At 44.4% G+C, this 14588-nt stretch overlaps 1 protein-coding gene across 1 annotated transcript in view; it reads right to left on the reverse strand.

Moving 5' to 3' along the window:
* Positions 1 to 686: 686 nt before the first annotated feature.
* LOC131695051 (uncharacterized) overlaps positions 687 to 14588 on the reverse strand; it is a gene marked incomplete at its 3' end in the record, with an annotated part of 44959 nt that continues 31057 nt past the window's right edge. Inside the window, exon 4 of the mRNA XM_058983578.1 lies at positions 687 to 1480. Coding sequence (XP_058839561.1) covers positions 687 to 1480 — 794 coding nt within the window. The remainder of the gene's footprint in view (positions 1481 to 14588) is intronic.

Here is a 14588-nt window from a genome sequence, read left to right on the forward strand (position 1 = left end):
TGTAATACTGATACGAAGATCGCGATTACAAACATTTCTGGACGAATCTTGGCGGAATAACTCTACGACAAAACTGGTTCAGTTCGTTTTTCGTGAGAGAAGAAAAACTGCAACTCCTAAGCACACGCACCTATCACAGTCTGCAGAACACAAAAAACCTGCGCTTACCAGCCACTTTTCAGATTTCTTTATCGCAATCGCAGCCGCACCCGTTTAGCGCGTGGGCAAAGTGGATAAAAATAGCATCACTCTGTTTGCATTGCAAGAATAAAATCCGTGAAACACACAAACAACCATGCGTTTCCTTCTGACTCGAACAACACCGGCTTAAGGTTGCACAGAGAATGCGCAAAATTCGCAAACGAAAAAAGCAGTTTTTTTCCACACCGTATGTCAGATCTTCATAAAAATCAATCAGCGTATGTAGAATGTTGTTACAGTACTGCTGATTGATTTTTATGAAGATCTGATATACGGTGTGGAAAAAAACTGCTTTTTTCGTTTGCGAATTTTGCGCATTCTCTGTGCAACCTTAACGCTACCACACCGCTGCCACCGTTCATCCAACGAACGTGAGAACGGAGAGAGCCGTCAAGAATGTGTCAGAAGGCATATTGCAATAACAATAATAACACTAGCAAAATCGTCGAAAATAAAGCAATAGAAGTAGAAAAAAAATCACTTACCTCGTCGTCCCCGAAGCGAAGGACACTCGTTCTCCTTCATGCGACTCTCCATCTGTTGGAACATGTTAGCCCGGGCACGGACACTGTTGGACCGGGGCCGTCCAGTTGAATCGTCGTCCGGATCGCTAACTGGCGTGTACAGATCTTCTCGCTGATGTTGCTGCTGATGCTGACTGCGGCCACTGGGGGCCTTGTACATTTTCTCACTTTCCCGATCACTCAATTCACCGGAACTGCTGGTGCTGGAACAGCTGGACGAGGAGTTCCTAGGAACGACGCGTCTCCGATTGCCGGGAATTTCCGCCGACCGTTCCGTCGGGATGGATGGACTTAGCAAAATTCGCTGTTGTCCTTCAGTCTCTTCAATAATCTGGAGGTGTTCCTCTTCTTCCTCCTCTTCGAGTTCGTTCAAATCGTCGTCAATAGTTTTCTTCGAAGGAGATTTTTCACTGTCACTTGTTTTCACCGACGATACGTTATCTGCGCCGGATGTTTCCTCAGTTCCCCGGCCAAACTGAATGCCACTGTCGGAGCTTAGCGAGGCTAGGTTAAACTCTCCGCTGATCGAGTGGGAGTTCGACTCTGCCGTGGCGAGGGTCGGCGAAAGTAGCTCCCCACTTTTATCCTCCACGGGTTGCTTCTCCTTGCTGATGAGCGATTCAAGGCTACCGCGGGGACAAAGTGGTTCCGAAACGGAACTGCTCGGTTCGGTCTGTTCACGGTTGCAGCTGGATTCTATGCTGGAGTTGGAATCATCTGGGTATTCGAGCGACCGATCGATTTGTTGCTGAACGCTGTAGGAAAATTTTACGTTGAAATCATAATTTGAAAACACTTTTCGGTCGCGTAACAGCTGGTTCACTGCTACATACGAGTGAAATGTTATTTTTAGCTTATATATCAATAGAACGAAAACGAGAGTCTCATCCCCAAGTGCTTCGAAATGTTATCCTTGACGTTCAGTTTTTTTTTCCGATTTACAGTGCCAAAATAATATTTCTATTGAAGAAATCAAAATAATCACTACAACAATGAGATATTTTTGGAAATTGTATCACTTGATATTTGCACAATCTTCCAACTTCTTGTCCGTTCTTTTTTTTCAAGGACGCGACATGCCACGAGGTTCGACTAGAACGCCATAAATCACACCAAACCCAAAGAGACCATTAAAATAGTTGCACCCGAACACAATCGTTCTGCGTTTCAACAGAATCAAGGGGACACAGTGTGCATACAGGTTGAGGTTAGAACCGATCGATGAAAACCGATACCACGAAAAAACTATTATAGGGGAAACCGGGATCGACCCGTCGCGGTCCGCACCTTTGTCTATGAACGAGCTGATATCGCGACGGAAACTGCAACCATCATCATCGTCATCGGATCGGCTAGCCGGCGCCGCGACTAAGCACGGAAAACCTCTCACAAGAGTAATCTTCTGCGCAGAAACAGAAACGCGGTAATCTGCCGAGTCGTAGAAACGCGACTAAGACTATGATGATTAAGATGGTTAGCTTCGGCGCACGCGGATAGTTTGACGGAATCGGAAACTTTGGTGTAGCGAAAATTTTCTCCGATGCAAACGCATGGGCCGAACAAGTCTAATACAGAGGAAAATCGCCAACGAACGCATGCGTGAGATTGGCGCGAGGTTGAGTCGGAGAGTTTGTTTTTCTTAGGAGTTTTTGAGTCGCGTTTTTCTTTGGAAATGATATTGGCAGCAGGTAATATTTATCAAAATGATTTGGAATGGATTTTCAATGTTTATTTAAAGTAGTGAGGTGATTAAAGAAAGAGATGTTACGATATTTTTGAAGTTTCTATAATAATTTAATTTTTTTATGAGAATTGGAGAATAAAATCTTTTCAAAATTGATTTCATTAAAGTATATTAGTTTGAGTTCAAGATTGTTTTGTTTATTTAAGAGTGGCTTTAAATTATTATTCATTCGCCACTCCGGAATTTCGTTTCGTTTACATTTCATTTTAACATAGTTTTTTTTTTTTAAATTAGTTTATACATTTCCGTATCCTTTAGGAAGCATAGAAATTGTTGCTCCTTAACTGGATCGTTGCTTAGTGTATCTTAGTGGAGTCTCCGATTTGATGGTTTTGGCTCGCATTGTGGTAGATGGGACATCGGAGTGAAGCATGCTCCACTGTCAGCTGAACCGCACAGGTGTCGCATTGAGCTGGTCGCCCGCTAAGGTAGAGTTCCTTGTGTGTTAAGAGGGTATGGTCGGTTCTAAGTCGAGATAGGATTTGTTGTTCCCTTCTTACTTTTCTATCAGTCCATTTTTCGAAGCTTGCTTTTATTTTTCGAAGAAACACGGGTCGATTTATCGTTCATTTTCTTACAACTTCTTCTCTTATGGATTTAGAAGGATTTCGCTTAATGTCCGGTCTCGTTAGTAAGGTTCCTCTACGTCCGGTTGCTGCTAGATGATCAGCTTCGTTCTTGCCGGTGATCCCGCAGTGGTCGGGCACCCAACAAAAAGTTGTGTTACGGTTGCATGCCAGTTCAATGGCTTGTATCCAGGGGTGCTTACTGGATCCTTTTTCCAAGGCTTGGAGTACGTTAGCGGAATCAGTGTAAATTACGATTGGGTGGTTCGGGTTCCTCGTTTGTTTTGTTCTGCTGCTTCTGCTGAGAAGATGGAGTATGCATTTGGTAGTCTATAGAAGGTTCCATATTGATGTTGCGCAATTCCAATTCCTACTCCATACTTTTTGGATCCGTCGGTGTAGATAGCCGTATGATGTGTGTACTTTCGACTGTGATTTTCTGTGAAAATTGCGACTGTTTTTTTGGGGGAGGATCTCCTGCTTTGACTTTGTCTTTGATCGCCCAGTAGATGTTGGGTTTATCTTGATCCCACCGTCGATCCCATATATAACGTAACCTAGGGTTACCAACCGTCCTTATTTTAAAGGACTTGTCCTTAATTTTGATGATTTGGGAAAGAGTCCTTAATTTTACTTCAAATGTCCTTAGTTTTAATCTCAATCCATGTTATATTTGAAATCAATTAGATTAAATTCACTCAAGCGAATGAAACATTTTACTCGCCATTTTAGTTGTTCACCTCCTTATAGTCTTTTGATTTGTTATAATCAGATTAATGATTCAAAAACATTGATTAATTTTATTGCTTGAAGAAAAGTTACAAACTAATACTTTTCATGTTTCTCATCTTGTTGAGCGCTGACAGAAAAAAACGATTTGTCCTCTATTTCGTACCATCGTATTTTAAACAGCTATCACTTTCTAGCACAGTCGGCAAATTTCTTAGTTACTTCATGGACTTTAATCAATTAGTTCTATACTTAAGGAAAAACTTTGATTTTTGGAAATGAAAATGCAAAAAATAGGATTTCTCGTACTAATATCCATACAAATTTCAAATGCAACACGGGATGCCACGACCTAATATTCTGCATAGTTTCTTAGGACCCCAGAAGAACAAAAAAGCGCTGTTCTAAAAAAAATATTGGAAATCTTTTCTTAACACTGCCACAAACACATTTTAGTCAAAGATGAGTAAAATTTGTTAGTCTCGATCAACATTCAAGATGTCCTTATTTCGCTTTCAGCCCATTTGGTAACCCTACGTAACCTATCTATCGGGGGTGTGCGGCAGTTAGAAATTCACTATAAATCTTAGTAGTTATTTGTTCGGTTGGGTCGTAGTTCCCTGTCGTTTTCTCCAGTATTCCAACGGTTCTCTGTATTATCGAGGTTGCTGCTATTGCGTCAAATGGAACGGTTCCGGCTTTAACACAGCTGCTAATTGCGGGGGTACTTGGCAATAGCCCAGAGCCATTCCGCACCATTTTATAGTAGACAAGTGTTGTAACAAGGCTGTCGTTCAACACCGTATAGAAGTTTACTTGTGAGTATACTGTTACCTATCTGTAGCAGGGATTTTCTATTCCCGTTTGGGTGCCGACCGTTAATTGTTTTGACTAATCGGCTTCTCGATCCTTTTTGACATTAGCCTCCTTTTTGACATTAGCGAAGTGGTGTCGAAACGTAAAGTTCCAGTCTAGGGGTCACGATGATTTTAATGTATTTTTTAAAATAGAATAGTTGACCCGTTAACAGTGATTGATCGTCTTCAAGGCTGATCAGCAAAGGTGAGAGATTACGGATTTTTCAACTGGCAGTCTGCAGTTTAATTTTGTTTTTGTTGGCGTTTTCACCGGTGGCAACTAAGACGATGTCGTCTGCGTATACCAGAACGTAAATTGCTTTCGGAAGGTTGTCGAAGACACCGTTGATACCTATAAGAAACAGGGTAACTACCAGTACTGACCCTTGGGGAAATCCATATTCCTCCAACTTCGTTGTGGATAAGGATCCACCTACTTGAAACAGCCGTTCATTTAGATAGCCTTGTATAAAGTGACATATTCTTTCGGTGAATCCCCATTCCTTGAGCTGGCGTAAGATGTTGTACCTCCAGGTGCGATGGTAAGCTTTTGATATGTCCAATGCTGCTATGTCGACGTGTTGCCCTGTTTGAAAAGCGCGGTTGACGATGTCTCCTAGTGCATTCAGGTACAAGCCTGTGCCGCTTCCTCTCCTAAAAGCAAATTGCCGTTGGTCGAGCAATTCTTTTTCCTCTAGGACGGTCATTAGCCTCCTGTTGAGCATTTTTTCTATTATTATTTCCTAAGCAGCTCGTTAGGCTAATTGGTCGGTATCCTTCTGGTTCTGTCGTATTTTTCCCAGGAACGACAATACTATTTCTCCATGCTGGATATTTTCCTATCTACATCATATTGATAGCCTTCAATAGTGTGGACTTACCAAGTAGTGGCAGGTGTTGTATCATGGGGTATCCACTGTTATCTAGCCCAGCCGACTTACCTTTTGATTTGGATATTGCATATAGTTCGGCCATGGTAATTCGACACCGAAGGAAATGGGGATGCTTTCTTGAGCTGCCTTAGTTTGCTTAAATCGGTCCGAGAATTCCGAGGTGGACGATATTTTGGCAAAGTAGTCTCCCAGAATGTTGGCAATTTCTAGCGCGTCGTCAGTTAATATCCTGTTTTTGTCATAGAGCGTATATCCTTGGTGCCTTCTTTTTCCTGACAAGGCGTTCACTCTTCTCCACATTTCAGGCACTGACAATGTGTTAGCGATCCCGGTCAGGAAATCATCCCAGCTCGATTTTTTGGCATCTCGAATGGTTTGGCGATATTCGTTTCGAGCATCGCGGAAGTTTTGTGCACGTACTGCAAGTTGTGGATATGTCGAGGGGGTCCTTTTTAGTTTCCTCAGTGCTTTTCTCTGCATTTTTATCGCGTCTCTTACCATGGTGCTCTGCCCATGAAGTTTTTTTTTGTTTGGTTTCCCCGAGGTTTTCGGTATGCTGGCAGTTGCGGCCTCGATTATAATATGGCTTATTCCTTCGATGGATATCGGTCTTTAGGGTCGATATTTTGCTCTACCATAGTCGCTAGTTGGTCAATTGGCTGGGATGTGGATGGTTCGTTGGGTGATTGTGTGTTTTGCTTTCTAACACAACTGCGGGGTGTTGCATGGAAATTCGAAGTGCTATATCGATTTTGTAACTTTTAAATTTTAGTTGTTGGAATTTGCGAGTTTTTTGCTGTGAATAAGGTCTTTTTCAACTTCTAGGAATTTAGCTTTAATTCCGTATTTTTAATTTCTTAAGTTAAATAATAGAAACAGCACTAAATTCAAGAACTCTTTTGATACTGAAATATTTTTCCAGCAAATAACACTTTGATTGGTTGAGTGGCCTCATATGGCCTATCTTCAAGAAGGACCATAAACTCGAGTGTAGTAACTACCGAGGCATAACAATCCTAAACGCCGTTTAAAGGGTACTCGCTCGTGTTCTAATTAGTAACCTACGCCCGTTAGCTGAATCTTTTATCGGCCAATACCAGTTTTGCTGGTTTCGAGAATAACGGTCAACGACGGACGAAATGAGTACCCTGCGACAAATTCTGGATAAATTCTTGGAATACTAGGAATATGGCTTCACTATCTGTGTGCGGATTTCAAGATGGCGTACAAACACGAGTGAAATGAAACGAACTGCGGCAGGCAATGCTTGAACATGGGTTTCCGACAATACTGATTAGGCTGATTAGTTAGGCACTGAATGGGTCAAAATTAAGTGTCAAAGTCCAACATAGGCAAAAGCGAGACATCTGACTCTTTTGGTCCGTTAGATGGATTGAAAGAGAGCAATCTAATCTACGGTCCAACATAGCGCTCGAAGGTGCAGTACGAAGATGTCTGTGCAAAGAAGGGGAACTACTATCACGAGATCTCACATGTTTCTTGGCATCGCGAAAAACATTAACATCATAGGCGTTGATCGCAGAGCAGTGAAAGAGACATTTTTGCCTTTCAAAGTGGAGACTGCGAAAATCGGACCGACTATAAACTCTGACAAGGGTGCTGGTTATGTGAAATTGAGGAATGAACGGGCGACGGGCGACTGAAAACTGGCGGCCTAAGTTTGAGTAACCTGGAAATCTAAAATACAATCGGTCATAATTCGGAGTACCCGGATTATTCGGCCACTACACCCAAAACAAAAATCCCTTGCAATAATTGCAAGCGACAATCACTTGCAAATAATGTTAGCATCGCTTGCAATTTTGCAGTTAAAGCCGCTTGCAATTTTTGCAAGCATATAAAATCACTTCATCGCTCGCTATACGTACATATTTCTTCAACACACTGTCAAAGGATTTCCACCACATTCACGTGCCTATGCAGATTGGTATAGCAACGCACGGCGAATTTTTAATTTTCCGTCTACTTTTTATTCATTCCTCACCCACATCATGAAACGCAGTTTTGTGGCTTATTCATTACACACGAGGCAGTATCAAATTGCGGATGTGCTGATTGTACGCGTTTTAACGTTCCGTCTACATGTGCAAAGATAGGACAGTGCCTATAGTCAGTAGCGGGGGCGCGCAAGGACGTGAGATCAAATCGGAGGAGCATCTTTCGCTTTTTTCATTAATCGTGAAATCGTTCGTGTTTATATACGACTTTTATTCACTCATAATTATCTGATAGCATAGTTGGATGGATTCAGCATTGCCTAAGTGATCTGCCCATGCGGGGCTCGTTTTTCAATGCCAGCTGTCTTTTTATCTAACGCATATTGGTCACCAATACATATACATCGCTAACACACATAAGCAAAATTAGTTTTTTCTGTTTCTTACATTACATGCAAGGAAGCTTCTTGCAATTTTCGCTCGCTTTATTGCATTAATGCAAGCGATTCTTACCGGGTTCGTTTTGGGTGTACGATAATGACGATGAACACTGCACGATAAAAAAGAACAACTTGAGTTTGCCGAGACCACACATTGTTTTACGGAAATTAGAAGAAAAATTAATAAAAATTGTGTTTTTTGTTTCTATCGAGTACGTCAGTATCGGTTTTTACTGGCATTTGAAGTTTTTTTGTATTATTATTATTTATAAAAATTGACGACTATTTCGGGATTAAAATATAAGCAAAATATAAAAAAATTAAATAAATTGCTATTCATGGTGCACAATTGATTTTGTATACACGATGGTGTTCTCAAGCTATGCATTTTTAAAGTCATACATCTGACATCGCTAGTAACCACATACCGCCACTTACCCCTATATATGACCCTTTTAAAATTGCAAAAAATCTACCAGGGTCGAAAAAATAGGTAGGGGAAAACGTGATAAGAGCCAGGCGTACCCAAAAAGGTGAGGTACAGAAGTTAAAGCCTTAAGCCTGGAGACGGTGATTTTGGGCGAGGACTTGGATGAGATCACGACGGGAGATGAGCTGAGAGGTGCACTGAAGCAGCACTGCAACCTAGGCGAGGTGCACATGACGATCCGCTTAAAGAAGGGGTACGGAGGAACTCAGACATCGATGATTCGATAACCGTTGCTGACAAGGCGCTGAAAGTAGGCAAAGTTACGGTTGAATGGTCGACATGCCCATTGAGAGCCACTCTTCGAATGAATAAACAAGCGGAGAAATGCTTCATGTGTTCGGGCTTTGGACATTTGTCAGGGGCTTTCAAACGTCCGATCCAGGATGTGCTCGAAATGCGGGGAAACGGGCCATCTTGCGTGAGACTGCACGCAGAGGCCGAAGTTGTATGCTTTGCACTCCAGCGGACGGAAACGACCATAAGCCGGGTGGGTTCAAATGCCCTGCCTACAAGAGGATAACTGCAGGCCAACGGTGAGAGGTAACCCTGATAAATCAGAATCACTGTGACACCGTACAGCTGCTGTTGTGACAATCAATGACATCAGAAACAATGTGTAACTTCTCTTTGATTGCAAAGTCGTATCAAGTCCCCCTTGATAACGGTAACTGGGTGGTGGATAGATAGCGAACGGCTGTGATACGAGTTATGGGCAGATTAGCCGTTCAAGAAGCGGTAGAGCGCTCATACGAAGGCTTCGTGATCGCCAGCATCAACGGCGCCTTCGTGTGCAGCTGTTACGCTGGACAGCAGCCCATTCTAATGCTGGAGCAGTGAACCGAGCAGTTGATTGGTCGAACGCCGGTAGTCATTGGTGGTGATTTCAATGTCTGGGCAGTAGAGTAACCAACACAAGAGAATATATCCTGCAGGAAGCTCTAGCGAAGTTGGACGTTCGATTGTGCAATAAAGGTTCCGTTAACAAATTTCGTAGAGACGGTAGGGAGTCATCGACATCACATTTTATAGACCTTCAAGGACGATGAACATGGGTTGGAGAGTATGCGAGAAGAAATACACATAGCGATTATCAGGCGATTCGCTACCGTATCGGCCAACCGGTGAGCGAAAGTGTAAGACTAAAGTTTTCAACATCTTCGTTGAGGCATTTCGGACGAACGGCGGGACCGAGAACGTGGATTAGGATTATGACGGATTGTGACGCCACAATGCCGCAAAAACTGGAATCACGCAATAGACGGCGTCCAGCGTACTGGTGGAACGAGATGTTCAGTACGATGCACCCTGCTTGTCTCAGAGCCAGAAGGCGGAATCAGAGAGCAGAATCTGGGCCAGATAGTGAGGAACGCAAAGTAGCGTTTCGGGAAGCAGGCCCTAGCCCTATAAAACGGGAGATCAAGCTTAGCAAGTCAGATTGCCACAAGGAGCTGTTCCGAGAAGTAGACGGTAATCTATGGGGCGACGCGTACGGAGCCGTGATGGCAGAAATGAAGAGCCCGTCGACACCAGCCGAAATGTTCCCGGGTAAGATGAAGATAATCGTTGTGGATCTCTGTCCGAAACACAATCCTAACTACGTGGCCACTGATACCGTGCGGCAAGCGACTAATGATGAACTTGTAGAAGCATTGAAGCGACTGAAATCAAAGAAAACCCCCGGTCTTGATGGAATACGAAACGTGGTGCTGAAAGCTACGATCCTGGCATACCCAAACATGTTCAGGAGGGTGCTGTAGAAGTATCTAGATGAACTTCCCCGAAATGTGGAAGGTTTAGAAACTGATGTTTCTATCAAAGCCAGGGAAGTCACCGGGTGGTCTGGCCTCGTTTAGGTCTACATGTTTGCCGGATACACTCAGAAAACTCCTGGAAAGAATCATTCCAGCACGAATGCACCGAGGGCGAGAGCGGACTGTCCAAGATGCAGTTCGGATTCCGCAAAAGAGCATTGACATTGAATGCAATTCAGACAGGGCTCGAGAGTCCGAAGAAGCCATCTAAACGGAGGTGAAGAGGCGATTGATACTGCGCAATGGTCACAATAGATGTAAAGAATGCATTTAACAGCGCCACCTGGGGAGCAATCGCCGCAGCGCTGCACAAAATGAGGGTCCCCGACTATCTATGCCGGTTTCTGAAGAGCTACTTCAACTGTACGAGAGGAACGAAGGGCAGTAGTCATTGCGAGTGCTAGCGGGTGTTTCTCGGGACCCTCTTCAAATTCCTTAGAATGGGATGACACTGCGGTTGCCCAGGAAAGTGAAGAAGTGGAGGTATCTGTAACGAAGACAATAGACGTGATCGATATCTGAATGAACTGGATCAAGCTGCAGATAGATCACCACAAGATGGAGGTGTTGTTGGTCAGCAAAGCGGTTCAGCGGATGCGGATAAACGGAGGGCACGTGATTTCATCGAAGCGTTCACTGAAGCAATTGGGAGTGACCTGTTGAGCTTCAACAACCGCATCGACTACGTCTGCGAAAAGTCGGCGAAGGCAACGAACGCAATAGCTAGGATCACGCCAAACGTCGGCGGTTTGAGAAGCAGTACGAGACATCGGCTATCTAGTGTTACGTCATCGATACTGCGATATGGGTTTCTCGCCCGGGGTGCGGCGCTGAAAACCAAGCGGAATCGCGAAAATCTGAACAGGATGTTCCGGCTGATAGCCGTACGAGCAACGAGGGCGTACAGAACAATATCGTCGGAAGCAGTATGCGTTGTCGCCGGGATGATCCCCATCTGCATCACCCTTGCGGAGAATAGCCAGTGCTGCAATCGGAGAAATATCAGAGACGTGAGCAAGATGGTGAAAATCGATTCGATGGCGAGATGGCAGCAGGAATAGGACAGTACAGAAAAAGGAAGCTAGACCTACCGGCTCATCCCAAACCTGTCGACGTGGATCAATAGTCATAATTTAGGACAAGTCAAGCGACGCTGCCAGCCAGTGCTCGTCACAGTGTTGGGTAATGATTTATCCAACTCCGCAAATTATGTGTCAGGAGATCCTGAACAATTTGACGAACAATTTTCGTACTCGACCATTTTGTCTGAAGGCATTATGTCGTTTATCGAAACACCCGTTCGAGTTCAGTTCTGTAGTCCACCATCTATTGACTATTCAACGCATTACTCGATTTTAGCTTTGGAATTGGTACAACGATTTCATTTCGCCAACAAGGTGGGAATACGCCACCGAGCCACCGTCTGTTGAAGAGTGGCAGTTTTCACCGACAATGGCAGTCGCGGGAGCACTGGATAATGGATGCGCAGTCCGGTCGCTAAGAGCCACTTCGTTATCTGTCGAGTACCCACAGCAACTCATTCAGAGTGACTGTCTGGCGAGAGATTTAGGCGGTTTCGTTCAGCCTTTTCCTTTTCCCTTTTGAACAATGGCGAATTACTGGAGATGTGGTTTTGTGCCAGCATTTCAGCAATTCCCCCCTTATCCCTTGTAGCTGCTGGACCGTTTCATGACCAGTTAGACGAGGCTGACGTATCCCTCTAAACATATTTACTGTTTGCCACATCTCTGATCTAATGAAAGATGGGGATATTTCCGCGGCGAAGTTTTCCTATGATGGCTGCTTGACGTTATGGATTTACTTTCTAGCTGCCGCTCGCAATTCTTGACAGCTTTTAGTTGTATTTGTTTTTGTGCATCCCCTTCCTGGATACGTTTCAGTTCTATCAGTGTTTTTCGTTTTTAACCCTCCGGAAGTCATGCTTATGGCCCACTGAACGAGCAGCCGCTGGTGTCCTACGACTAGATTTTCAGACCGTCGTGCACTCAATGCACTAGCGCGACTGCCGAAAGGTTAATGGCTGCTTTCACCTCCGGACACCACAAAGGAACAACCTTAGGCCCGACTTCGCCGGTAGATCGGGATAATGCAGGGTTTGCTGCATGTGATCAAATGATAGGCAATCAATGAAAATTCCGAATGTACAGCGCGTTAGCAGTCAGCCGTTCGTAAGCTATCCAGTCCGCTTGATCGTGCTTTCATTGTCGCCTTTTCGTCGGGAACGTGAACGTGTGAGTATTGAAATGATTATGAGAAAATGGGTAATGTTGTGGGTATCCGAAAGGGTTCGCTTTGAGGCCACAATTTAGGAGCAGATTGTGAGGTCGATAGCTGATGTGGTATCAGAAGCTGGATCAATCCGAGTGTATCCCATAAGTTGTTCCATACGCTATCGAAGAAGACTAACTGTTCCGTCAAAGTTTTCTTGGTGATGAATTGACCTTGTCTAGCATCGTTATTTGAAGTGGCAATTGCATCCGAAGAGCGATTACTTGAGGTGAAAAAGTCTGTGGTCACGTCTTTCTTCGGAAGGAAAGTAAAGCCGTTGGTCCCCGGTCCATGAAATTGATGGATCGATATCTAGTCCAGGTAGTGAAATCACCTCTCTGACGTCGGTAAAGAAGAAGTATATCCAACTTCTATACTCTACTAACAAAAATATCCTCCTTCCGTGATACTAGTGGAGTGCGCAGTAGTATATACGGCCTCTAGCAAAAGCAAGTATCGGACTAACCATCCCTTTGCTTCCGCGATCTACGTTCGGGCCTGGTCGGCGCCGGTATTGATGAGAAACACTTTAGGGTTACCAGGAGTTGCACATTGAAAGATGTTTCGCTAATCCCAAGCATAATTATCTACTGATTTCCTGTGCAGCTAGTCCCGATCGATAACGGAGTGGCAGCCAGGGCTGGTCGCACAAGCTCAAGCTCAAACTCTGAAGAGACGAAGTCGAAACGCACCCAAGTAAGGGTTACTTTATTATTTTCACCGACCTCAGATCTCTTGAATGGTACACCTCTCTACTCCTTGTTGCCAATATAAAAAAACTCAAGTAGTAGAATGCAGTTGTTGCTGATGAAATCTGCTGAAACTACTCGGTATTCTAGCTTTGTTTCTTGTAGCGCTATCAAGTTCGGTTCGTACTGAGAAATCAGCCGCTTAAGCTCACTGAGATTCGATCGTAGGTCCTGAATGTTCCACTAAAGTAGAAATTTTTACTATCGCGACTGGTGGTCGCCGCTGACGAAGACGATGTTGATGGTGAATACCTACGAACTGGTGTTGACTCGCTCTCTGGGTTCCATGACGTGGTCGGGTCGGGAGATCCGTACTCTGAAACTGCTGTTGTTGTTGTTGCCTTCACTGGCGGCAAGCCAGGAGGACAGTGCCGAGGGCTGTACATCCCTGCGGTAGGGAAAACCCTCTTCCTCTCGGTCAATTCCTTCATTGTAAAGTGGAGTATATATTGTCTTCTTCCTCAAACTGGTTACTCGTACGACATGTGCTGGTCACATCTGTAACGGGAGAAGCCGCAACAGAATCCGTTCGTAGAGAAGGTGGAAAAGAACTGACCTGTGGGACGTGCAGTCTGACAGCCCCAGCCGCCATCAAAAGAACTCCACGATTACTTCCAGAACTAGCAACAGCGACCAGTACCGGGGAAAGACTCCGTAGTTTTTGTTGTTTGCTGCTTGCACCGTCTCGACATGGATATCTCGATGGGCTTTCTCTGGGCAAAAGCAAGTGTTGAAAAACTGCGACTGCTGACGGCACTGGGGAAACACTTTCGTTCAGTTCACCGTCACCGCGTTGGGGTAGGATGGCACGAATAGTTCCTTCATCCTACTGTGCTAGCGATGGAAGAAGAACTATACTTTCCTCACTTCCAAACCAACCTATCTTGAAGACAGTATTCGTACACGAATTGTCTCCGGTATCCAAACGTTGATCAAAAAGAGAATTATGGAAGAGGTTGGCTAGGAGATGCCTCGCTAATCTCGTCGTCGTCTGAATAACCCGTGTGTATGATGCAGTGTTTTGCCTTGTGGTCTACCTCGTTTCGAATCCGCAATAACAGCTGGCAAGCTATTTCTGGGTCTCGTGACTGGTTGTATTGCCATCCTTCCTCTTCGTAGTCAGCTAGTAGGCTCCAGCTGATTCAGTTTATTTAGAATTTCATTCCGATAAGTTGCGACCTGGGAATAACTTTCATTACTTTGTTGTTCTGCTCATTCGGGCGTCTCCAGGAATGTCAAATTGTCGCGAACTATTATTTTGATGACCTCTACTGCCGTGATACGCATAACAGTTCCACCTGCATAGGAAACCCATAGCAAATGGGACTGTTATGCGG

The sequence above is a fragment of the Topomyia yanbarensis genome, unplaced genomic scaffold (assembly GCF_030247195.1).
Source record: "Topomyia yanbarensis strain Yona2022 unplaced genomic scaffold, ASM3024719v1 HiC_scaffold_258, whole genome shotgun sequence".
Classification (NCBI taxonomy): Eukaryota; Metazoa; Arthropoda; class Insecta; order Diptera; family Culicidae; genus Topomyia; species Topomyia yanbarensis.